This window comes from Myxine glutinosa, chromosome 2, assembly GCF_964187855.1.
Source record: "Myxine glutinosa chromosome 2, kmMyxGlut1.1, whole genome shotgun sequence".
NCBI lineage: Eukaryota > Metazoa > Chordata > Myxini > Myxiniformes > Myxinidae > Myxine > Myxine glutinosa.
Window position 1 is genome coordinate 30,953,993 of NC_136262.1, and position 26,641 is coordinate 30,980,633.

Genomic DNA, 26,641 nt, shown 5'->3' on the forward strand with positions numbered 1-26,641 from the left:
TTAACTGTTCGAATCGTCAATAAATTTGCCAACAAAACTCATAAGTTGTTCTTTTGCATTTCTCGCCCACGAAAAGATCGACGATCGTGTGCTTTGTGGTTGAAAAAATCTAGGAACAACCAAATTCAACATCAAAACGTATGTTGTTCAAAATATCGTGTTGTTTGTAAAGACCACTTTGAGCCGTCAACGTTCGTATTTGATCAACACGTGATCTCTACCTGGGAAACAAGCCTCAGAAATTGCTGAAACAACACACTGTACCGACACTTACCGGGCGAGAGTTACCTGTTTATTTGAAGCCACGCCCAAGTGATCCAAGCTCAGAGCTAGTCCTCAAGTAATTATCTATACTAGGGCATGCCCGTACTATATATATATCTAAAATTATATCCCCCCCCCCTCTATTTACATGAAATGGTTTGGTCCATGAAATGTTTTGGTCCATTCGCAACGCCAAAGCGAACGGCGAACGCTTTACATGAAATGGTTTGGTTCATGAAATGTTTTGGTCCATTCGCAACGCCAAAGCGAACGGCGAACGGCTTGCGAGTACAGTGACAATCCCCCCCCCCCTCTATTTACATGAAATGGTTTTAATTAGTTTTAAAACATAGTTTAACGCCAACATAGCGGCAACATAGTTTGCCAACGTGAAATAAATGAATACGCTCTCAAATGTGCCGTCCGAGGCAGAGTGTGTTCGCCACGTTCGGCACACGCGATAGCTCGCTGCTCTCTGATTGGTTGAATCGTTTTTTGGACATAGCTCGGTAAGTAATTGTCCGATTAATATGAAACCTTGAAAAGGCACATCCTCCGGTCCCCAGCAATATACCTGGCAAGTTTCAAGTATATCGGACCCGTGGTTGTCGAGAAACAGCGGTCACAGACAAACAAACAAACAAACAAACACACATACAGAGATTAGTGGAATTATAGATAGATTACTAGAATACTCGCAGAGCCTACCTGTCCTTTGCTGACGGACCAATTGACAAATTGTTTGCCACAAATTGCTATATTGGTTCACTGTATCTGCACTGAGTCTGTACATCAAGATAGCTCGACCAGCAAATGGGAATATATTATCAGTTTGTTGAAATGCTCTCAAGTCCGTAATTGGACGGTGTATCATTGTGGCTTTGTTTGGTATATGCCCTCAGGGCAGTTTGCATTCTCGGAAGATAGCCGATCGATCTCGCAGGAGCGAGATCTTACACTGCACAGTGCACAGTCTTCCATGCAAATGTTATTGTTCTGTACAACTGGCCTGTAGTACGGTGACAGCCAACGCGTCCCGCAGGAGCCGCATGCTCCTGACAGAGACATTGGCGTTTCCCAACCACCACCACCCCCCCCCCCCCCACACTCACCACCCCAGCCACCCCGCTGATGGCTCGAAGTTGTATTCGCAAACACCACGATATCTTGAATACGTTTTGATGGTAAATTTGGTTGTTCCTAAGTTTTTCAACCACAAAGCACATGATCGTCGGCGATCTTTGGGTGGGTCATGGATGCAAAAAAACAGCTTCTGAGTTCAGTGCGCAAATTTCTCAATGATTCGAAAAGTTAAAAGCTCTTGAACGCTGAAAGAACTTGTGATGAAACGCAGAGGTACACATCTGTCAATGAGTTGTGCATCTGTGAAGTCATGCAAATTGATGGAGTAGCTCATTTGCATAACGGAAGTGAAAATAGTCTGATTTTAAAACACGATTGCCTGGCTTATTATTATGCCAGTTTTTTTTTTGTGCTATTGGGTCAGGGATATCATCCTCTAAAACATCGTTCTTCAAAAAATATCATGACTGTCCTTTTAAGACTATCCGATTGCAATGATCTCCATATTTAATCCCCGTTTAATAGGCCTGGCTGTGCATCAATATCAAGGGTATACTGTTCTTATGTTTGCAGTTCAGTTGAATTATTTTCTCACTTTCAGTATGATGTATTTATTTTTGCGGAAAGCAAATTTGGTGGTGTCCTCCCAACACACGTTTCAAGAATTTATTTTGCTAAAGTTAAAAATGAGTTGCCTTGTCCATACCGAACATTTCTGATTTTCAATTTTTAACGAAGGTTGATTGTGATGGTCACTTGCCTCATTAAGCGAAGGTTTTGACGTTGATGACATGTATTTGAAAGAAATCGAGTCGAAAGATGTTAACTGCAATTTTCACGCAATTCTGGCCATGCCTCTTCCTCCCTGCGTACACCCATACCATTTGCACAGCAACTTTGTGCCACAGCCGATTGGAAAGTGTCGGCGCGTCTTCCAAGCCCTTCTCCCTTTGGCTGTGGAGGAGCTATGCCTGGTGGCCGAGGCTCTTGTTGTGCCCGTGCGTATGGGTGTCGCACGACCCACTGCACCCTTCGCTTTAGTCAGCACTAGTTTGGACGCCATGCAGGGCAGTGAAGAAGTATTCTCTGTTGAGCCTCTGCCACCACGGCCTGCTCCTGATGAGACTAATAGGTAAGGCCTGGATGGTGTTTTTTTGTATCTGTTGTTTATGTTGTTGTACAGAACTTTCAATTTTGGTTATATAGGTATATATATATTTTTTTTTTTTACAACTCTTGTTTTTTTTTCATATTTCAGGAACAACCAACAGGCGGCGTATGTACTACATGCAGCACAGCAGCGACGGAATGGGCAACCTACCTCTTCAAGAGGCCGTGATGATGAGCCCGATGACATAATTTCCGCCGATGTAGAAGAGGTAAAGCTTGAACTAATGGGGTGCTTATCATGATGCCACCCACCATTCATGACTTGTGTTAGTGGATGTATTGTTGGGCCTTGTCATTGACTGTTCACATTGTTAAAGCTCCAGAACCCCAAAGTCTGGTTGTGTGATTGCAGGTTGAGGTTGTGGAAGGTGTAGTCGGTGAGGATGAGCATCACGAAGAACCGGAAGAGAATGCCGAGAACCCCGAGGCTGATGGTCAACACGATGAACACGAAGATGATGGTAAGTGGACTTTATTCTCAATGCTCTGCTACCAAAAGTTGCATCATCCGTTTCCTCTTGGTTACTTATTTATTTATTTTATCCACATCTTTGTGTATTTTGGGTGCTGATGGAGGTCTTGCTGTGATTGGTTGGTCAGCTAATTGTCCAACGCTCAGCCAATCCTTCTGTTGTACACCTGGTTGTTTTGGTAATTGTGGTGCCATTTATGTCAATGCAGCGAGTGACATGGAACTGGACTTGTTGGCTGAGACGGAGAGCGACAGTGAGAGTAATCACAGCAACCAGGACAACGCGAGTGGTCGACGCAGTGTGGTTACTGCAGCCACTGCTGGCTCTGAAGCTGGTACAAAACAAATGCTTATTCCCTGTATTTAGCACACGCTGAAAAAATAAAAGAAACACCCTTTTCCTGTATGGCACCAGAAGGAAGGAAAATGGTGAAGGTTGCAAAAAAAGAACTTCAGAAAAAAAAAAGAGAAGAAAATGTACTGCGGATGGTGTAATCTTGTATATATTACGAACCGTAGCATCTTCCCGTTCACAGCGGCCACTTTCCCAAACTGTGTTTGAAAAGCTGTTGATTGATTATTTTGCATTTTTTATTTCACTTCTCTTGATGAAATATAATCAGTCCCTTTATTGTGCCTTCAACATGAACATTTGGATTAAAGTGGATTTAATACAGATCTTCATGGAGTAACACACAATTTAAAATTGATAAATCTTGCCCTCTCTTTCGACAAATCCAACCTCTGCTGCCCGATGTTGCACCACCACTTTGCAGTGGGGTTAACCTTGCAGAAGTTCATTAAATAATTTGAATTGATAGATTCACTGAATTGGTTCCCATCATTGGGCACGGGTGCTTTTGCTCATCGATTATACTTGTGAAATTATATTGGGGTCAGTCCATCTCAAATCAACAAATATTTAGGGGGGCTCACACACTTTGGTCACATATTCACTTCAAATTGTTTGCAGATATTCCTCAATCATATGAACAAATCTGAAGTTTAGGCTCTGCTTTGAGATTTGGCTCTGCTCTGCCAAGTAGTTTTTGAGATATGGCCATTTTACTGTGCACGGCAGGTGTCAAATTTAGCTCAAATTGTATCTGTCATTTATTGCTATATTTTGGGTCCCAATATCTCTGGAAATAATGTATATAAGAAGCCTGAATTTATTTGTGGCAGTCAACAAGGAGAGTTTTATCTATCTATAATTCCAGTAATCTCTGTACGTTTGTACGTTTGTACGTTTGTCTGTCTGTGACCGCTGTTTCTCGACAACCACGGGTCCGATATACTTTAAACTTGCCAGGTATATTGCTGGGGACCCGAGGATGTGCCTTTTCAAGGTTTCATATTAATCGGACAATTACTTACCGAGCTATGTCCAAAAAACGATTCAACCAATCAGAGAGCAGCGAACGATCGCGTGTGCCGGCGTTGCGAATGGACCAAACCATTCCATGTAAATAGAGGGGGGGGTTCTGTGGTCGTTGCGAATGGACGAAACCATTTCATGTAAATAGAGGGGGGGGGATTGTCACTGTACTCGCAAGCCGTTCGCCGTTCGCTTTGGTGTTGCGAATGGACCAAACCATTTCATGTAAATAGAGGGGGGGGATATAATTTTAGATAGATATATAGTACGGGCATATATATAGTACGGGCATGCCCTAGTATATATAAATACACACACACACACACATACACACATACACACACACACACACACACACACACACACACACGCCAAAAGTATGCGGACACCCCTTCTAATTAGTGGATTCGGCAGTTTCAGCCACACCCATTGCTGACAGGTATATATAATCAAGCACACAGCCATGCAATCTCCACAGACAAACATTGGCAGTAGAAAGGGTCATACCGAAGAGCTCAGTGGCTTTCAACGTGGCACTGTCATGGGATGCCACATTTCCAACAAGTCAGTTCGTCAAATTTCTGCCCTGCTAGAGCTGCCCTGGTCAACTGTAAGTGCTGTTATTGTGAATTGGAAACGTCTGGGAGCAACAACAGCTCAGCCGCGAAGTGGTAGGCCACACAAGCTCACAGAACGGGACCGCCGAGTGCTGAAGCGCGTTGCGCATAAAAATCGTCTGTCCTCGGGTGCAACACTCACTACTGAGTTCCAAACTGCCTCTGGAATCAACGTCAGCACAACAACTGTTCGTCCGGAGCTCCATGAAATGGGTTTCCATGACCGAGCAGCCGCACAAGCCTACGATCACCATGCGCAATGCCAAGCGTTGGCTGGAGTGGTGTAAAGCTCGCCGCCATTGGACTCTGGAGCAGTGGAAACACGTTCTTGGAGTGATGAATCACGTTTCACCATCTGGCAGTCCGACGGACGAATCTGGGTTTGGCGGATGCCAGGAGCTACCTGCTCGAATGCATAGTGCCAACTGGGAAGTTTGGTAGTGGAGGAATAATGGTTTGGGCTAGGCCCCTAGGTTCCAGTGAAGGGAAATCTTAACACGACAGCATACAATAACATTCTAGACGATTGTGTGCTTCCAACCTTGTGGCAACAGTTTGGGGAAGGCCCTTTCCTGTTTCAGCATGACAATGTCCCTGTGTACAAAGCAAAGTCCATACAGAAATGGTTTGTCGAGATCAGTGTGAAAGAACTTGACTGGCCTGCACAGAACCCTGACCTCAACACCATTGAACACCTTTGGGATGAATTGGAACGCCTACTGCGAGCTAGGCCTAATCACCTAACATCAGTGCCCGGCCGAACATGCTCTTGTGGCTGAATGGAAGCAAATCCCCGCAGCAATGTTCCAACATCTATTGGAAAGCCTTCTGAGAAGAGTGGAGGCTGCTTATAGCAGCAAAGGGGGGTGGGCGGACCAACTCCATATTAATGCCCATGATTTTGGAATGAGATGTTCGACGAGCACATACGGGTGTGATGTTTGGGTGTCCACAACAACAGGCATTTTAAGGCCATTTTCCCTGCAAGAGCGGGGGTTAGCCTTGCGGTCCCCATGACAATCTTCTCCATTTTGCCCTATTTTCTGCATCTCCCCTTGTTAACCTCCTTGCCTGCATTTCTTCTTCGACCATCTTTAGCCAAGTCTTTCTCGGTCTTCCCCGTCCTCTACTTCTACATTCATTTCCATCACTCTTCTCAACCAGTCACTTTCATCCTTCCTCAACACATGACCAAACCATCTCAAACTGTTTCTCTTCACAGCATCCATCACAGGCTCTATTCCCATAATCTTTCACAATTCATCATTTGTCTTCCCCTCTCTCAACGATACTCCACACATCCACCGAACCATTCGCATTTCCACCCTTTCCAGCCTTCGTTGCTGTTCGACGTTCATTACCCATGTCTCGCTCCCATAAATCATAACACTTCTCACACATGCAGCATGCACCTTTCCCTTCAGCTTCAACGACACTCCCCTCCTCATCAGCACGCCACTCAGTTCCAGAAACTTCTTCCATGCACATCTCACTCTCGCAACTGTTGCCGAGTCTGATCCACCTTCTCCATTCAGCATGTCTCCTAGGTAACAAAATGTTTTCACACCTTCCAGCTTCATGCCGTCTCCAAGATCCAACTCAACATTTCCTCCATCTGCAGCTCCCTCTGTGCACACCTTACACTTGAATGTAGCTGCCACACTGGTTAATGACCCTCTCAAACCACTACATTTTTGATGAACCCACTCAGCGCACATTGTATATTGAATAGAATTCACTCCGACACCCTTCCTGCACACAGCACACGGCCACTATATATATATATATATATGTATATGTATATGTATATATATATGTATATGTATATATATATATGTATATATATGTATATATATATGTATATATATATATATGTATATGTATATGTATGTATATATATATATATATTATATATATATATATATATATATATATATATATGTATATGTATATGTATATGTATATATATATGTATATATATATATATATATATATATATATATATATATATATATATATATATATATATATATGTGTATGTGTGTGTGTTTGGCGGATGCCAGGAGGAAGATGGTATTTGGCACAGATAAACTCCATCCATACCAGTAGCTTTAAAATGTGACCAGTTTTATGATGCAGATAATATGCCCACATGCAGTTTTGCTGTACTGAAAATATCACAAAAATGTTTTTTCTGATTTTAGGAGGGTGTTCCTCCATAATTAACAATAAGAAACAGACATAAAATGTCAGCCTCCGCTGTGGTTTCAGTAATTTTGCTGTACGGAGTTGAAGGCTGTCAGTCGGCCATCTTTGGTCAGATGACAAAACAAAATGTTCTGCTTATGTATGCTCATGTATTGCCTTTGTGCCAAGTTTGAAAAAAATTGGTCCATGCATGTCCGAGAAATGGATGGGACACGTTTAAGTAGCAAAATGGCCACCAGTCAGCCATGTTGGATGTTATCTCGGGAAAAAAATAAAACGTACATATGTAAGCCATCATTCGTTATTTGTGTGCCATGTTTGAACAACATGGGGAAATACATGTCCGAGAAATGGTTGAGGAATGTGTTCAACATCGGGTTTTTATACAACTAAAATGGCCACCCTTCGGCCATCTTTGATCGCATCGTGAAACAAAATGATGTGCCTATGTATACCGCCATGTATTGTCTTTGTGCCAAGCATGAACAAAATTGGTCCATACATCTCTGAGATATGGTTGCGGACGCACGGATGGACGGACGAGACCAAATCCATAAGTTCCTGTTTCGGACCAAGTCCAATGGGGGCAAAAAGTACATAATTGTGATATTAAAGGATTAAAAGCCAGTGGGGTGGACTTTTGTGAGAAAATATAAGCTGAGAGGCTGTAATAAATCTAAGAATGTGTTTCAGGGTCTCAAACTCGGCTGCTCGTAAGGGTGGATTACACATTACACATACATCTGGTGGATGCCAAGAATGACAAACTGGCGACCCTGAGAAGGTCCCGTTAGAATCTGAGGATATTAACGATTAGGTAGAGAGCCAAATTTGAAAAACTCACTCGAGTACAACGGCCGTGGTATCTTGGAGAACATAAACGAATGGACTGCACTAAAGGTGGCCTTTAAAACGTGGAGGTTATACAATGGGAAAGTCAAGTCAAATTAGGTCACTACGGTATCTATTTTGTTCAAGTGAATCAGTAGCCATGAAATTATATCCACCAATATAACATTATGCAGGTAAGGAGGGGGGGGGGGGGGGGGTGGGGAGGGAGGTGAAACACGTCCATGCACGTGTGCGCAACTTTTGCATTGTCAGTGGAATTTGCTGTGGCGAGTCGAATTTCTAAGCGCTGTGTTAAGTGGGCGAGCAAAGTAATCGCAAGGCCCTTAATTGCAGTATGCTGATGGATTGCTCTTTTTCCCATCCTTTTCTTATTATCTCGTCATATTTCTGCTTTATTATTACCATGCAGAACCGATTCAATATTTAGTGAGAGATGAAAGGGTGATATTTATTTTGGAATGGCACTCTCAGAATCTCATAAGTAAGTCATGGATGGGTAAGATGTTTGGAAAGTGAATATAAAGCATTTTGCCTTTTTATCAATCGCTGATGAAATTGCACTGGCTTGGGCTGCTCACTCCCTGTAAAGAATGTATTTTTGTGATATTTCCTTTAAAATAATTATTTCCAAACATTTATCGCTTGTGTTTTCCATGACTTACTTTCCAATAATACTGTGGAATGGAAGCAAAACCTTTTTTTAATTGTGTTCTCTTTTGTGTATAGGAGCAAGTAGTGTGCCTGCCTTCTTCTCTGAGGATGATTCTCAATCCGAGGAGTCGAGCGAGTCAGAGAGCAGCAGCAGTCCAAGTGAGGAAGAGGAGCAGGATGGATTTCTGCAGGATGAGCCACTTGAACGCACAGCCAATACTCCCCATGGAGCCAGTGCGGCGCAGGCCCCACGGTCCATGCAGTGGGCTGTTCGTTCTCCCCAGGCTCAGCGCCCTCCTCCACCAGCAGCCACACAGGCCACATCTGTTACGAGTACTTAACGCATAGCTGATCGACTTTCCCAACCCTTTTCCTTACTAATCCCTGTTGTGTTGGTCCTTTTTCCTTACTGCTGCTGTATTGTTCGTTTGGCTTGCTGACTTTCTTCTCCTTCTCTCTTTGGATTCCATTTTGCAACATCTCAAGGCTCTGGAGGTTTAATATACATTGACCCCAACTCGCTCCGGCGTGGTGCCACACTGAGTTCTGGTGCAGTGGCAGCAGCTGCAGCACTTGAGGCAGGAGGCTCGAGCAGTTACCTGACATCGGCCAGTGGACTTGCCCGTGCATACAGCATTGTAATCCGGCAAGTCTCTGACCTTGTTGCCCTGCTTCCCAAGTACAACCACGTGGTTGCTTCCCAGCTTCCTGCTGCTCTTTCCATCCGCTACCAGGATGCTGTGCACCTGCAGGTAAGCCTGTAAAGCTTGGTATCATCTTATTCCCAGTGGCGGCCCTGTTGGTCATGGTTATCTTTACATGAGTCTCTTCCATTGAAGTCACTGAGTCAACTTGATGTATCTATTACCATTTTCACGATCAAGAAATTTGTGGAACATGAACTTCTACCCACGTGGATATGGATGGTGGGAATAATGGACTCGACGGAGGCGCAGCTGCGCTATGGCTCAGCGCTGGCATCTGCCGGAGACCCGGCCCATCCCAACCACCCATTACATGCTTCTCAGCATACTTCCCGTCGTGAGCGCGAGCGACCAGGAGCAAACCGAGAAGAGCCGACATTGCGTGGGCTCGATTCCCGAAGGTGCAATCCTCTTTCTCGGACCTTGTTGGTTTACCCAGCCTGTAAATGTCATCTTGTAACTTTCATTTGTTTTCTCTCATTTGATTTGCTTTTCTTTTACTCATTGGCATCACAAATCAGATTACGTCATAAACCCTGCTGGAGATTTTGCCAATGATTGTGATTTTACCAACTTACCCACAATAAGACCCCGTCTGCAATGCAATGTCTCTCCAGTCTATTGTCTTCACATTGGGACGCAAACACATCACCATTTTCTCAGTCAGACATCTTGGTTGTTCAGCTGTTTCTCTGCTGTAAACATATTTGCCATCGTATCCCTTTCACCTGCACCCCCCTAATCACAAATATATTTGAATATATTTTTGTCTTTCTCTAAATCACCACCCAAGGCACACATCCCTCCTGCCCTCCCGACACAGCGTGCTTTCTGCACGTGGAGACTTCTTGACGTATGCGCTGTCTTTGATGCGTGCCCATGGGGATGAACATGCAGACATCTTGCCACTGCTCGATGTCTGCTCGCTCAAGCATGTTGCCTACGTGTTTCAGGCTCTAGTCTATTGGGTGAAGGCAGCAAACCAACACGGCACGCCAGACACTCCACAGCTTGAGCGCAAACGGTGAGCAGCAGGATAGAACTGTGGCTGCTCGGAGAGGTGGAAATGATGCATGTCCATATGAACACTGTTTGAAAGTTTTTGCCTATCTAATTATGTTTATAGTGATTGTATTAACGGGGTGTTTTAAAGTACTGTATTGATGATATTTTATTGATTTATGTGTGACAGTGCGCGTGATTTATTGGAGCTGAGTCAGGAGGCCGAGGATTCTGACCATGAAAATGACGAGGACAGCAACATGAGTAAGTTTCCTTCCCTGTTTGGTTCTGCAGCTTCCCTCAGCGTTGCCGTCAGTTCTACAGGCCACATTTTCATTATTTTGGTGATTTCAAGGTTGCGCATATAGTCGGATGTTAAATGGGAATATGAGCTGCATAGTTAATTACCCCGTGCACGCAAAGCGAAAAGTGGGGTTCAGCAATTTGGTTCATATTCGGCTTTCTGTCGGTCTGATCAGTTTATGATCGAGGAACAACATTTATATTTTGTTATATTTTGAACACTAATAGGAACATGAACAGGAAGACCAGGTTCTCGTTTTGCCATACCTTGGTTTTGAATTCATCCCAATCGCACATGCACAGAGAGGTGTGAGATCATATCACACTCTGTCTGCCTGTGTGACAGTCAAACAAGGTCACTCTACTCTGGACATGCTGCTTCTGCTTTCTCAACAATGGATGGAGGTCCTCAATGCCAAACAGGAAATTAGAGCTGTCTCCCTTGACATATCACGTGCCTTCGATACGGTCTGGCAACCCGCTCTGCTCACCAAACTCTCCTCCTTTGGTATCCATGGTGATCTCCACGCATGGCTGGCGGACTTCCTCTCTAGTCGTAGTCAACGTGTGGCCCTGAATGGTTTTCTATCATCTCCTCTTCCTGTTCAGGCTGGAGTTCCCCAAGGCAGTGTTCTGGGCCCCGTGCTTTTTCTGGTCTTCATCAATGATCTCTCTGACTCTCTTGAAAATCCTCTCACTATCTCCTTCATTCCTCTTTTCTCCCACCTCTGGAACAAACTCCCTCACTCTCTTCAATCCCACTCCACCCTCCAGGTCTTTAAAACAGCTGTTCACCACCATCTCTTATCTTCCCCCTTCCAAAACCTTGATCTTTTTTACCCCTGCTAATTTCACCCCAAATCCACTTTTTTGAAATACCAACTTCTGTCCTGGAAGCCCTTGGTGTCCTTGTCTTTTATACTTCTCCCCCCCCTCCCCTTCCCATGCCTCCTCCCCCCAAGCCCTCTCCCTCCCACACATCTCCCTGCTCTCAAATGTTGTGTTTGTGTGCTTCCCCTTCTCTCCCCATCTTGTCTTCCGCTCCCTCTTTTTATATATTTTGTTTGTCTGGTTGATTTGTTTGTGAAATAAATGTTAGCTCTTTCACGAGCCTCGATTCAGTATCCCCCCCCCAAAAAAACTTTTAAAAATCCCGAAGCTGCCGGGGGCATTACGTTTTTGGGTTGTCCGGCTGTTGGTGATAAATTTTTGTTCCCACGATAACTTAAGAACACCTAAAGGGAACAAAATCAAACTTCGTACAAGTATGCATTATGATGCAATATAAAGATAAACTGATTCGATTTTGGCATCGAGGTCAAATGTCAGAGGTCACATCAGGTAAAAATGTGAAAAATGTGATACTTAAGAACAGCTGAATGGATTTCAATCAAACTTGGTACAAGTGTTATAATGGTGTAATAATGTGGGTGGAGGCATATCAGTCGACGTTGCAACGTTGGAGAGTGCCGTTCTAGTTTTTAAAATTTAAATAATTAAAATAAATATTTTCCCCCATGTTTATTCTGCCACCCTTGGGGCATATTCTGCGTGCCACATTGTCTCATCCATATTCCTCCCCCCACCCTTCCTCCCCCCAATGAAATTGTCGGGTTATCCGAGTATAGGCTGAGTAGGGTAGAGGATGATGTGGTTGAGCTTGAACGTGGTTGGATGTCAATGAAAGATCGTCTGTTGGGAGCCGTTGGTGAGGTATGTGGATGGACAAAAGGACCACCGAGGCACTCGGAAACATGGTGGTGGGATGATGAAGTTGGAAAGAGGATTGACGAGAAGAGGAAGAAGTTCAAGGAGTGGCAGAAGGCGAAGGGTACGGGAGCAGAAAAAGCAGAGCATGAAAGTTATAAGGCAGCCAAGAAGGCTGCAAAGAAAGAGGTAGCAAAGGCGCAGGAGGCATGGAGGAAAATGTTCAGAGAACGCTTGGATTCGGAAGAGGGTCAGAGAGCAGTATTCAGGATTGCAAAGCAGATAGCGAAAGCGAGGTGTGATGTGATGGGGGGTGAAGTGGGACAAATCGTTGTGGACCCAGATGGAATTAAAGGAAGATGGAAAAGATATATGGAAATGCTGTTGAATACAGAGAATGAATGGGATGGCAACATGGAGAGTAACCCAGTTTTAGGACCGGCAAAGAAGATAACTGAAGAGGAAGTTGAGGAAGCGATAAAAGCAATGAAGAGTAGAAAAGCGGGAGGGCCGACGGGAGTTGTGGGAGATATGTTGAAGGCAGCAGGAAGTTGGGGTGTGAAGAGAATGACAGAGATCTGTAATCTGGTGGTGAAAGAAGGCCGCATTCCGGTGGATTGGTAACTGAGCACCCTCGTCTCTCTATACAAGGGGAAAGGTGACCCTCTGGAGTGTGGCTCGTACCGAGCGATAAAGTTATTGGAGCATGGAATGAAGGTATTGGAAAGGGTGTTGGAGAGGAGGATAAGGAAGAAGGTGAAGATCGACGAAATGCAGTTTGGATTTATGCCGGGAAGAGGAACGACCGACGCGCTCTTTATTGTGAGGCAGTTGCAGGAGAAGTACATGGAGAAGAGGAAGAAGTTGTTTCTTGGGTTTGTTGATCTGGAGAAAGCATTCGATAGGGTTCCACGCGAAGTATTGACATGGGCATTGAGGAAGTTAGAAGTGGAGGAATGGTTGATCAGAGTTGTGATGGCAATGTACAAAAGAGCACGCACAGCTGTAAGGACGAAGGACGGGAACAGTGGTGAGTTTGAGGAGAAGGTGGGAGTCCATCAGGGGTCGGTACTAAGTCCACTACTATTTGTAGCTGTGATGGAGGTGCTGGCTCAGAACGTAAAGGAGGGTTTACCGTGGGAGTTGTTGTATGCAGATGATCTGGTGTTGATTGCGGAAAGTATGGATGGACTGAAGGAAAAGATGAACAAGTGGAAGGAATGTATGGAGACAAAAGGTCTGAAGGTGAATATAGGAAAGACGAAGGTGATGGCAAGTGGTAAAGCACGTGGTGAGGTGGAAAGAACTGGGAAGTGGCCATGTGCTGTGCGCAGGAAGGGTGTCGGAGTGAACTCCATTCAATGTACAATGTGCGCTGAGTGGGTTCATCAAAAATGTAGTGATCTGAGAGGGTCATTAACCAGTGTGGCAGCTACATTCAAATGTAAGGTGTGCACAGAGGGAGCTGCAGATGGAGGAAATGTTGAGTTGGATCTTGGAGACGGCGTGAAGCTGGAAGGTGTGAAAACATTTTGCTACCTCGGAGACATGCTGAATGGAGAAGGTGGATCAGACACGGCAACGGTTGCTAGAGAGATGTGCATGGAAGAAGTTTCGGGAACTGAGTGGCGTGCTCATGAGGAGGGGAGTGTCGTTGAAGCTGAAGGGAAAGGTGTATGCTGCATGTGTGAGAAGTGTTTTGATTTATGGGAGCGAGACATAGGTCATGAATGTAGAACAGCAACGAAGGCTGGAAAGGGTGGAAATGCGAATGGTTCGGTGGATGTGCGGAGTATCGTTGAGAGAATGAATGAATGAATGATCGTTTTAAGGCCATTTTTCCCTGCTAGAGCAGGGGTTGGCCTTGCGGGCCCCATGACGATCATGGTGCCCTGTTTGAGGCAATGTTTTTATGGCCGGATGCCCTTTCTGACGCCAACCCATGGTCACGCTCTTACGATGCGCAGGGATACAGTGCACCTATTCTAAACCGGGGTACACACCGGGATCATTCATCCCAGCAAGCTGGTACTCAATTTGCCGACCTCGGAAGGATGACAGGCTGAGTCAACCCCCCTGGCGTTAATTCAGCGATCGACCGGGATTCGAACCCAGGATCCTAGGATCCCAAGCCGGCACCCTAACCGCTAAGCCAACACCAGGCTTGAGAGAGAGGAAGAGATCTTTGAGATCGTTGAGAGAGAGGAAGACAAATGATGAATTGCGAAAGATGATGGGAATAGAGCCTGTGATTGATGCTGTGAAGAGGAACAGGTTGAGATGGTTTGGTCATGTGTTGAGGAAGGATGAAAGTGACTGGTTGAGAAGAGTGATGGAAATGAATGTAGAAGGAAGTAGAGGACGGGGAAGACCGAGAAAGACTTGGCTAAAGATGATGGAAGAAGAAATGCGGGCAAGGGGGTTAACAAGGAGAGATGCCGAAAATAAGGCAAAATGGTTAAGATTGTCATGGGGACCGCAAGTCTAACCCCCGCTCTAGCAGGGAAAATGGCGTTAAAATGCATGTTGTTGTGTTGTTGTATCCGATAAAATTGGTCTGGTGTAGATGTTGTACAGCCATGATGGGCCGAATGGCCTCCTCCTGCATCTAGTTTTCTTATGTATCCTTGTGTAACACTGCGTGGGGTATCATGTTATTTGAGCTCTCTAGTTCTCTCAGGTTTGAATTAATATTTTGTACTTTTCTACATCAATTTCAACAAATGCCTCTCCTTTGTATCAATCCTCTCCATCATGTTTGGATAGATATCCAGGCGGAATCACACAAAGTGTGTATTTTATTTGCATTGTTTCAGCAGTTAATACATCGCTATCGAACCTCCTAGGTGGCCTGTTGCACTTCAAGGAAGAGGACAGCATTTCGGTGGATTCGGGTCCAGGACATTCCTTCTTTCGCCGCTCTGACTCGATGACATTTCTCGGATGCATTCCTCCGAATCCATTTGATGTTCCCCTTGCAGAGGGCCTACCACTGGCTGATCAACCTCATCTCCTACAGGTAATTAGTGTATCACCTTGTTTCTTTTTCCACTGTCCATACCGATAAATTGACGTGGGTTTGAGTGATTGAGATGCTTAATTATATCTTGAAATCATTGATTCCTCTCCTTTATTGTTATTGCTCCTTCCTCTTTATCCTCTTCCTCATTTACACTACTCACAATAAGTTAGGGATATTGGCAGGTTCTTCGGTGTGGTTGATTTTGTGTATTAGTTATGTTGAAAAAAGTTGTTGGTCCTAATTCTATGGTTATTAATGAGTGTGAAAAACACAGCATTCTTGATTTCAATACCCAAACCCTAACCCCCATAAAAAAAAAACTCACTCCCACAATATCCCTAACTTATTGTGAGTAGTGTATTTTGCACCATTTTTTTTTTGTGGTGGGAGTGGGAGTTGCCATTCTCATGTAGAAATTAATTATTGTAAAATTCATTTCAAGTATGATCAAATAATTGGTTTTTCCATTTGAACATACTTTGCATCCCCACAGCCTAACGCTAGGAAGGAAGACTTGTTTGGAAGACCTAGCCACGGACTTTTGTCGGGCACCACACAACCAGGCACTCCACCACAGGATAACTCTGATCGGAGCTTCTTGGAGGTCTGTTGGAGATGGGTGGGGGTAGAGGTAGGGTTGGGATGGGACCTATAGAGTTTGAGAATTTGGGGAAAGAAGGAGAATTTTGATTCCTCGTGATCCTACATTGGTGAATAGATCTCCTTAAAGTAATACAGTAGAAGCCGTTTTCATAAAACCACGGATAATAAAACCAATCGCTTTTCAGGACCACTTTGACTCGGTCCTGACTTATCCCTATGGTTCGTGTGTTAGGAAACATCGGATAATAAAACCAATCCATCGGTTAATAACACCACTTGTTTTGTTTTGAAAAGAAAGATTTTGATTTGTACACACGATACGCCATGACATCATGACGCATGTTCATCTGATGTCTTTGAGGCAGAAACGAACTGACCTCGATGCGACGAAAAAAAATGGAAGACCCTTCCCTGTGTTGTACGAACCGTCACACAACTCTTGCATGACCTGTTCAATCTGGACTGACTGGTTGAAAAACTGGAACAAGCGCCTGGAGAAGGAGAAGAAGAAGATCGTCCTTGTTGACAACTGCAGTGCACATGTTGATGTTTCTGGAAGACTCTCAGATCAACATCAGAAGTCTTCCTTCGAACACCACAAACATTATGCAGCCATGTGATATTGGCATTATTCGGCCCGTGGCATTATTCGGCCCCATACTTCAGGTATGGGATGCGTTGTGTAAACATAGACATGCTTGAGGACAATGGTGGTCGCCTGACAGCAAACGAGGTTGCAAAAAAAAATGAACATGCTTGATGCCATGCACATGTCGGGAGCCTGGTCCAAGGTCTCTTCAGAGACCATCGTCAATTGTTGGGAAAAAGGAGGATTCAAACCTCGAGAGGAAAAGTTGGAAGCTGAATGCAGCTGATGTTCATCCTCCTGGAATTGCTGCAGAAGAGTTCCAAACTTGGGTTGCCATTGACGATGAAATTCCTGTGATGCGTGAAGACGACGAAGAGGAAGATGAAGTTGTCTTGGAAGAAATTGTCTGAAAACGAAATGCTTCGGTTATGACGCCGCTCAAGAAGAAGATAATGAAGAAGTTGAAGACGCTCCTTCAAATACTGCAATGTCGGCTTGTTTTCACCGTCTGCAAATCGGTCTTGAGAGGTCACAAATGTCGGTCACAAATACCGAAAATATGACCAAAAATAAATTATTGCCTAATCTCGACAGGCTTTGGATTATAAAACCATGGGTTAATACGACCAGGTAGCTCCCTCGGTGGTTTTATTAAGCGGCGACCACTGTACTTTTGTGTTTTATGCATCCTCATAGGTCACATCCTTGGCCTTGCATCTAGTGTTCATATTGTCTCTGTCATTCCAGGTTTTGCCTACGAACATGTCGTACTCCAGCAATCTTTCAGCAGTATCTGGGCTGAGTGAGCTGCGCACTAGACAATGTTTGGAATCTGTGCCTCCAGCTGAACGGTGGACAGCAACCATGGGGCTCAACACGCCCGAGGTCAAGCCAGGCCCTTCCCTCATGGAGACAGAGGACCCAGCACTGTCCTCATTCAGGTGATGATCTTAACTTTGAAAAAAATTAAAAAATTAATTAGCTCTAATTTTCCCTATTTTCATTATAAAACATACGTTGACCCCCTCCCCCAATTTCTTATGTCCTTTCACTCGCCCAAACTAAGTTGGGCCGTGGTGCTATTTCCTTCCTCCCTCACCCCTGCCCCCCTGCCCCCTCCCCCCCAAAATCCTCTCCAGATCTCATTGCTCCTTCATGGGGACACGAATCTCTCATGACTTGCTGCTTGGGCGCTGGCGCCTTTCACTCGAGCTCTTTGGGCGAGTCTTCATGGAGGACGTGGGAGCAGAACCTGGCTCGGTGAGGTGGCGCACATCAGTGCTTCTCTCTGGCCTTCAACAAATGTGTATTGGAATTTGTCATGTTGCCGCAATCTTCTGCCTCCCTCACTTTTTTTTGCTGTGTCTGATGGTCTTGGTGTACCTTGCCTTCTGCTTCCCTGTGTAGATCTTGACCGAACTAGGAGGGTTTGAAGTGAAGGAGTCAAAATTTCGTCGTGAGATGGAGAAACTCCGTAATGCACAATCTCGCGATCTCACACTAGAGGTCGGTGGTAAACCGCACTGCTCACCATATCTCCTACCACCCCAATTTATGACCTCGTCACCCAGATCTTTGAGCACAGTTTCGCTTTGCAATATATCTACACCATTTTGAAACTCGTATTCTATTTAATTTTCAACTATCCTCTTCCCTTGGCCTTCCAATTGCCTTAGGTGAACCGTGACCGAGATCTACTCATCCAACAGACAATGAGGCAACTGAACAACCACTTTGGCCGGCGCAGCACCTCAACACCCATGGCCGTGCATCGGGTCAAGGTCACATTTAAGGATGAGCCGGGTGAAGGCAGTGGGGTCGCTCGCAGTTTCTACACGGCCATTGCACACGCGTTGCTATCTTGTGACAAGCTTCCCAGCCTGGATGCACTCCAGCCTGCCACCAAGGGGCTACCTTCCAGTACGTGTGGCTTCTTGGAAAGAAAAAAAAAAACCTTGCTTTGGTGATAATCTCTGAGCTGATTGATCACCGCTCTATGCTCTGTCTCACTCCTAAAACACACCCATTACACATATTCCTCACAGTAATATTGACCTTTTGGTATTTTGACCCTTATAGCTTGGTTTTTCCTTTCACTCTCATCATTCATCAAGCTATCTTCCTCCTGCCCAGCCTCCTTTGTGCCCACCATCGCTTTCCCCTCCTGGCTTCCACAATCTCCCTAGCTCTACCCCCTGCACGTGGCTCTGAGTTGACTCCGTGCCGATGTGCACCAGGTTTAATGCAGCGGCTGAGAAATCGGGAGCGCGAGAGAGAGCGGGAGCAACGCCGATCTGGGGGTCTCAGGGCTGGCTCGAGGCGAGAGAGAGATCGGTATCCGTCCTCGCATGCAAACTCTCATTGCCTAGATTTTGTGATTGTATATACTGCAAGTTCTTACCTTTACGGTCTTTTGTCATGGGCAGCTTTACCCTCAATTTTCTCAACCATAGAGAATCAAGGAGACAACTTTCCATCGACGCACGGCCATTTCATAGCTCTTCGGAGGGAAATCCTGGGGATGACCATGAACCTTTGCCTGGCCATCGCCAGGCATTGGGTGAGCGTCTGTACCCACGAGTGCAGGCCTTGCAGCCAGTAAGACAATTTTCATCTCAATATTTCTGACCATACATCTCATAAACAATAAAACATAAGATAGATTGCACAGTTCTGCAAGATATCACAAAGTTGTCAGCCATTTTGTTAGAAACGTAATATGGAGCTTACAACATACTCTGTAATACAGTACAGCATAATCTATTTTCTGGAGTGTTCTGGATAATCGATATTTCTGGTTCATGGATGTCGTTATCACGTTGTACCCTAACCCTAATAGCTCACCACAATACCTTAACTCCAACCCCCTCCCCCCTTGTTCAACGTGTTTGGCCTCGCCCTATGCAGGGCTTTGCATAGGCTTTGTTCAATGGGGGAAAAAAATAATAAACCTTTCAACAAATTGCTCTGAAGACAAAATAAAAGGTGTCCAATTTTCTCTGGATGTTTTGCATACTAGTTGGAAGGGGAGGAGTGATGGCTAAAAACGTTCATTGATCTGGGTTTTCACGAAAGCATACGAATTTATTATATTTATTATAATTTATTATAATTAATATTTCATACCTCAAGTTAACATTTTAAGAGCAATTTTTGAATGAATAAACATGTAAGTTGCACCAAATGTAAATTGTTGTTTTATGGCCAATTTTTGTGGTTTTACGTACACAAAATGGTAAAAAAACAAACATTTAATGATTGACCCTCTCCCACTCCTCATACTACCCCTTATTTCTTATGTTTTCTTCCCATCCCTTCGTTGTTAGCGTCCCTCTTCCGTCGTTTTGTCTGGTGTCTCTTCTGCCCACCCCTTCCATTTTTCCCTCATTCTCCTTTTCCACTTTTGAATGTTTTATTTTCTCCACTTTTCCACCTTTCTTCATGTATACCGAATATAAGGTGATTGCCTTTGTGGCAATTCCTTGTGAAGATAGTCATTCTTTATTTATAAATTTACCTTCTTGTATCCATCATTTATGCCATCATTAATTCAAGGTGTACATTCCTAAATTACAGGAATGCATTGGTATTATGTTGTACTTTGGTTGGTGTTGTCCAATGTTTAAGCCACTAGGGGGCCAAATCCATTGTACCAAATTTTCATTGGTCTTCACGGCCTTGTAGCATACCTGCCTGCCGGACTCAGGGGGGTCTTTTGGGTCCACAGGGACTTTTGGGTCATCAAGGACTTTTTGGGTCCTTGGATTTTTGGGTCATTAAGGACTTTTTGGTCACCTGGGTCTTTTGGGTCATGAAGGACCTTTGGGTCCTCAGGGACCTTTGGGCCATGAAGGACTTTTGGGCCATGGAGGACTTTTGGGTCATCTGGGACTTTTCGTCCTTGGGGACTTTTGGGTCCTTGGGGACTTTTTGGTCATTGAGGACTTTTGGGTCCTCAGGGTCTTTTCAGTCTTTGAGGACTTTTGGGTCCTCGGGGACTCGGGTCTTTTGGGTACTTGGGGACTTTTGGGTCATCAAGGACTTTTTGTGTCCTTGGACTTTTGGGTCAGCTGGGTCTTTTGTGTCCTTGGGGATTTTTGGGTCTTTTGGATCCTCGTGGAATTTTGGTCATCCAGGACTTTTTGGGGCCTTGGGGTATTTTACGTCATTAAGGACTTTTGGATCATCTGGGTCTTTTGGGTCCTTGGACGTTTGGGTCCTCAATAACTTTTTGGGTCATTAAGGACTTTTGGGTCATCTGGATGTTTTGGGTCCTTGGGGGACTTTTGGGTCTCAAGTGTTGAAGGGTCTTCCAAGGTGTAAGGGGGTCTCAGCAGTCTAAAGGGTTAAAAGGTACATTTGAATAGTATGTAATTAATAGACACAAAAAGTATGACGCTCTCACTCACTCACTCTCACTCACTCACACTCACTCACTCACACCCACACTCACACCTCATCCATTTATAGTAGATAGTGCTTGGAGGCTGAGATAACGATGATTGCTGACACATTCCAGGCATTGGCAAGCAAGATTACGGGCATGCTATTGGAGCTCTCTCCTGCACAGCTGCTGCTGCTCTTGGCTAGTGAAGATTCCCTGCGTACCCGTGTCGATGAAGCCATGGATCTAATAATTCCACATGGACGGTATGAGCAGCAATCATGATACCCACACTTGCTATTGCTGCTGTTATGATTTGACAATGATTAACCCCTTGAATCCTAGCAGCCGGTTACCGGTCGCTATTCAAACCTCCATATAGACTGGATGCCGCATGCTTTATTTATTTATTTTTTCATGGTCTAAGGCTCATCCTGGAGCGTGTTTTATACATGGTCTAAGCCTAATTATCTCTTGTTTACAAACGTATCACGAGCAACTTCCTGAGCAACTCGATGGTATTCATTGAATACTTACCCTGTGCAGTCATCTTGATGCGAGCCAACTCTTCTGTTTTTGAAGGGTTTGTTCTTTGATCCAATATGGCTGCCAGACCACGTGAGCGATGACATAAGTTTATTTTCTCGAATATAATTTTTGCGTAGATCACGCTCAAGAAATTTCAAACTGATCAGACTAAGCATTGTCCCTGTCGAATTATGACATCATAATTAAGGCACCAATAACGAACGTCCTCATTAACATATCTTATTCCCCATGAGGAGTACTTGACAATGAGCCATGTTTAATTTTTTTCCCCATGGAGCGGTTTCAGAGATATAGAGGTGAGGTTTTTCCAAGATGGCGCCTGTACCATGTGACCTATGACGTCATAATTATCACAACTTCTACAAGTAGAGTAGCTCCAATGGTGAAAATTTTGTGTCGAATGGACTAAAATTGCAGAGAGAAAAAAAATTCATACTGATCAGATCAAGCGTTGTACTTGTCAAACGATGCCATCATAATTAAGGTACCGATGACATCATCATTAACATATGCTGTTCCCCATGGGGAGTACTTGACAACTCATGGTTTCAATTTTTTGCTATTGAGCGGTTTCGGAGATATAGAGGTGCAAGGTTTTTTGGTTTTTCAAGATGGCGCCTGTACCACGTGACCTACGTTGTCATAATTATCATAAAAACTTATACAGGGGGAAGCACTCCTATGGTCAAAATTTTGTCAAACTGGCAAACAGTTGCAGAGAAAAAAAATTCATCCTCATCAGATCAAGCGTTGTACTTGTCGAATTATGACGTCATAATGAAGGCACCGATGACATCATCACTAACACATCCTATTCCCCGTGGGGAGTACTTCACAATGAGCTATGTTTCAATTTTTCCCATTTAGTGGTTTCAGATATAGAGGTGTAACATTTTTCCAAATGGCGTCTACCACGTGACCTATGACGTCATAATTATGAATATAAATAATTATGAATGTGGTAAAATTTTGTCAATCGGACTAACGGTTGCCGAGAAAATGAATTTTAAAAAGACAGACGCGTACGCCAGATGTATGCAACCGATCGCCTTACCCTGTTTTTCGCTTTGCGAGTGCTGGGTAATTAGTGGCTCCACAACAACAACAGGCATTTTAAGGTCATTTTCCCTGCAAGAGCGGGTGTTAGCCTTGCGGGCCCCATGACAATTTTCTCCATTTTGCCATATTTTCTGCATCTCCCCTTGTTAACCCCCTTGCCCGCATTTCTTCTTTCACCACCTTTAGCCAAGTTTTCTCGGTCCTCCCCATCCTCTCCTTCTACATTCATTTCCATCACTCTTCTCAAGCAGTCACTTTCATCCTTCCTCAACACATGACCAAACCATCTCAACCTGTTTCTCTTCACAGAGAGGCTCTATTCCTATATCTCTATCCATCACAGGCTCTATTCCTATCATCTTTCGCAATTCATCATTTGTCTTCCTCTCTCACTCTCTCTCAACGATACTCCACACATCCACAGAACCATTCGCATTTCCACCCTTTCCAGCCTTCGTTGCTGCTCTACGTTCATTGCCCATGTCTCGCTCCTCCCATAAATAATAACACTTCTCACACGTGCAGCGCATACACCTTTCCCTTCAGCTTCAACGACTCTCCCCTACTCGTCAGCACGCCACTCAATTCCCGAAACTTCTTCCATGCACATCTCACTCTAGCAACCGTTGCCGAGTCTGATCCACCTTCTCCATTCACAATGTCTCCTAGGTAGCAAAATGTTTTCACACCTTCCAGCTTCATGCCGTCTCCAAGATCCAACTCAACATTTCCGCCATCTGCAGCTCCCTCTGTGCACACCTTACACTTGAATGTAGCTGCCGCACTGGTTAATGACCCTCTCGGACCACTACCTTTTTGATGAACCCACTCGGCGCACATTGTACATTGAATGGAGTTCACTCCGACACCCTTCCTGCGCGCACAGCACACGGCCACTTCCCAGTTCTTTCCACCTCACCACATGCTTTACCACTTGCCATCACCTTCGTCTTTCCGATATTCACCTTCAGACCTTTGCCTCCATACATTCCTTCCACTTGTTCATCTTCTCCTTCAGTCCATCCATACCCTCCCCAATGAACACCAGATCATCTGCATACAACAACTCCCACGGTAAACCCTCCTTTACGTTCCGAGCCAGCACCTTCATCACAGCTACAAATAGTAGTGGACTTTATACCGACCCCTGATGCACTCCCACCTTCATTTCAAACTCACCACTGTTCCCGTCCTTTGTCCTTACAGCAGTGCGCGCTCTCTCCTACATTGCCATCACCACTCTGATGAACCATTCCTCCACTCCTAACTTCCTCAACGCCCATGTCACTACTTCGCGTGGAATCCTATCGAATGCTTTCTCCAGATCAACAAACCCAAGAAACAACTTCTTCCTCTTCTTCATGTACTTCTCCTGCAACTGCCTCACAATGAAAAGCGCGTCTGTCGTTCCTCTTCCTGGCATAACTGCATTTTGTCAATCTTCACTTTCTTCCTTATCCTCCTCTCCAACACCCTTTCCAATACCTTCATTCCATGCTCCATTAACTTTATCGCTCTATACGAGCCACAGTCCAGAGGGTCACCTTTCCCCTTGTATAGAGGGACGAGGGTACTCTGTTCCCAATCCACTGGAATGCGGCCTTCTTTCACCGCCAGATTACAGATCTCTGTCATTCTCTTGACACCCCAACTTCCTGCTGCCTTCAACATATCTCCCTCAACTCCCGTCGACCCTCCCGCTTTTGCTACTGTTCATTGCTTTTATCGCTTCCTCAAGTTCCTTCTCGGTTATCTTCTCTGCCGGTCCTAAAACTGGGTTGCTCTCCATGTTGCCATCCCATTCATTCTCTGCATTCAACAGCATTTCCATATATCTCTTCCACTAGGGTGCATCAAACGCCCCTATGTCAAGAAAACAATCTGTCCCCAATTTTATTTTGTTCCAGTCATAAAATAAAGTTCCTATGCAAAATTTGGTAAGGTTTTGATATCATCTTCTGGGTCCACCTCAGCAAATTAGATTTTGAGTCGGTAGTATCAGTCAGAAATTTGACACGCAGCTGTTTTGAGGCCCATAAATAAAAATGAAAGGATTGACCGATTGCTACATACAATAGCTCTTTGGAAAGGTATTATTGTGCTCTGTAGCAATATATAATCATCATAGGGATAGGGATATAATTCACTTATACACAAATAGTCAAAATCATGATTTTATTGGTATAATCATATGTATTATAGATACCAGAATGATATAATTTTTATTACAGTAGAATCATATATACACAATCTTAGCATTTATCATCTTAATACGAGTACATCTGACTATGGATGAACATGAAAATAGAAACAAAACAAAGATACTGTAGTTTTCATGGATATTTCTGACAGTTTAGTCTTGAGCTGCTCGCTTTCAAAGATTCGGTTTCTCCTTGCGGTTGTGCTCAACAACTTGTAGCACATTTTGGTAGTGGTCTTCACTTCTGGCTGCTGAAAGGAAGTCAGAGCTAAGCTTAACTCCCCTTTCTGCAGAGTCATTCACCACATTCAAGGCTTCAACATTAGTCCATGATGTCTGGTAGGCTGCAGAGTTAGTCCATTCTTGAACATCGGTAACTTGAAATGCCCAGTCAAGCTTCAGATGATGAAATAGGTACCATGAATCTGGTCCAACAAAATCAGCCAGAGTGGTCTTCTCAGTCAAGTCATCAGGAAATCTGGGCTTTCCAAACCCAGTTCCAAACCGTCCTTGTGGGTTGGTTACTGGAAAATCTGGCTGAACCTCCAGAAGTCTGTCTGCCAGAGCACGGCGATGGTCATGAGGAACAACTGAGCTGAAGAGGGCAAGTGGAACCATCTCTTCTGTGAGGTACCAGAGATGTCGTTTGAAGGCTTTCAGGGCACTTCTTGAGATTCCAGCATTGACAGCTTCATACTGTTTCAGTTTGGAGATGAGCTGCAGGTCATTCCATGGGGCATCAGTGACAGAGGTACATGTCATCCACCAGGAGCTGTATACTAGAGTGACAAACGTGACAAATTCTCTGATCTTTGGCACTTGTTTTTCTGTGGTAATTGTATCTGCTGGAAGATCAGCGATTTGTTTTTCGAAGAGACATAATTTGATTGAGTAGAGGAGCTTCGCCATCCATCTGGCTTTATGCAGTGCACCAGGACGCTTGAAGGTTATTTGATGTTCAGCTACTTCACCATCAAGGAATACAGTACACAGATCAACAAATTCCAAATAATCATCACGTCTTAGAGATTGCTCGGTGTGACAGAGTCTGAGAACATTATTTTGCCAGTCACTTGTCAAACTTGTTGCTGCTTCATTTAGTTGAGATGGATCAAATCGTGAAAGTGGTTCATTGAATGTGTGTGGAAACATTTCAAAGTTCTTGCGAAACCTTGAGAAGAGGAAGATATCTGGTGACTTCGATGCTTCAACTTTAAGATCAGTAAAAATGTGCGTAAGAATGACTTCACCAATGTGTGGTGTCTGCAGCCTGACCACAGAAGAGCTTTGTTAAGCCGTTGTTGAATTGTTACACAAGCTGCACTGATGTGGCCGGTGTTAGATGCAGTTGTGTCAAATGTCAAGTTGACAACATTCTCTTGGCAGTTCCATGATTCAAGTAGGTTATTAGTCAGCTGAGCAATTATATCTCCAGATTTACGGTCTGTTCCAGGCTTGTAGGATGGAACACCCAGCAGCTTCATATCAGTTTGAGAACCCAAAAGCACAGCCAGGCGTTCTTCAAAAGTGTTTTGGTTAGTTAAGCATGGAAGCAGCTTTGAGTCCCAGTGCAACGTAGCAAGCTTCGGAGGTATCCATTTGTCCTTACAGGTAGTAGCAATATGCTGTCCAATTTTGCGTCTTGATTTATCTGCTGTAGCATATGATGTTGACACCTTCGCTACATCCCCTCCTGTTTCTTCAATAAGAGCTTCTGTGAAAGCAGCCTGTTGGGTTGGTGTCATCTTCATCCTTGTTGCCAGTGAAACAAGACTGGGCCTCTTCAGTCTTCAGGATGTCATGTGGAATGAAAACTGATGTGCC

General features: G+C 44.4%; 1 protein-coding gene across 20 annotated transcripts in view; it reads left to right on the forward strand.

Annotated features, from left to right (window-relative positions):
- The window catches only part of UBR5 (ubiquitin protein ligase E3 component n-recognin 5), a 110,298-nt gene that overhangs the window by 65,334 nt on the left and 18,323 nt on the right, over positions 1 to 26,641 (forward strand). For 7 of the 20 annotated variants that reach the window (XM_068108503.2, XM_068108490.2, XM_068108504.2 and 4 more), the window contains 18 exons: positions 2,240 to 2,479; positions 2,606 to 2,726; positions 2,870 to 2,978; positions 3,199 to 3,324; positions 8,771 to 9,028; positions 9,182 to 9,447; positions 9,580 to 9,800; positions 10,193 to 10,423; positions 10,592 to 10,665; positions 15,258 to 15,430; positions 15,927 to 16,037; positions 17,373 to 17,566; positions 17,765 to 17,885; positions 18,033 to 18,131; positions 18,302 to 18,545; positions 18,812 to 18,959; positions 19,052 to 19,223; positions 21,145 to 21,275. In XM_068108503.2, the coding sequence (XP_067964604.1) occupies positions 2,240 to 2,479; positions 2,606 to 2,726; positions 2,870 to 2,978; positions 3,199 to 3,324; positions 8,771 to 9,028; positions 9,182 to 9,447; positions 9,580 to 9,800; positions 10,193 to 10,423; positions 10,592 to 10,665; positions 15,258 to 15,430; positions 15,927 to 16,037; positions 17,373 to 17,566; positions 17,765 to 17,885; positions 18,033 to 18,131; positions 18,302 to 18,545; positions 18,812 to 18,959; positions 19,052 to 19,223; positions 21,145 to 21,275 (3,039 nt within the window). Of the gene's footprint in view, positions 1 to 2,239; positions 2,480 to 2,605; positions 2,727 to 2,869; positions 2,979 to 3,198; positions 3,325 to 8,770; positions 9,029 to 9,181; positions 9,448 to 9,579; positions 9,801 to 10,192; positions 10,424 to 10,591; positions 10,666 to 15,257; positions 15,431 to 15,926; positions 16,038 to 17,372; positions 17,567 to 17,764; positions 17,886 to 18,032; positions 18,132 to 18,301; positions 18,546 to 18,758; positions 18,960 to 19,051; positions 19,224 to 21,144; positions 21,276 to 26,641 lie in introns of those variants that run through there. The other 13 variants (XM_078773102.1, XM_068108497.2, XM_078773100.1 and 10 more) reach the window with 6 other exon arrangements.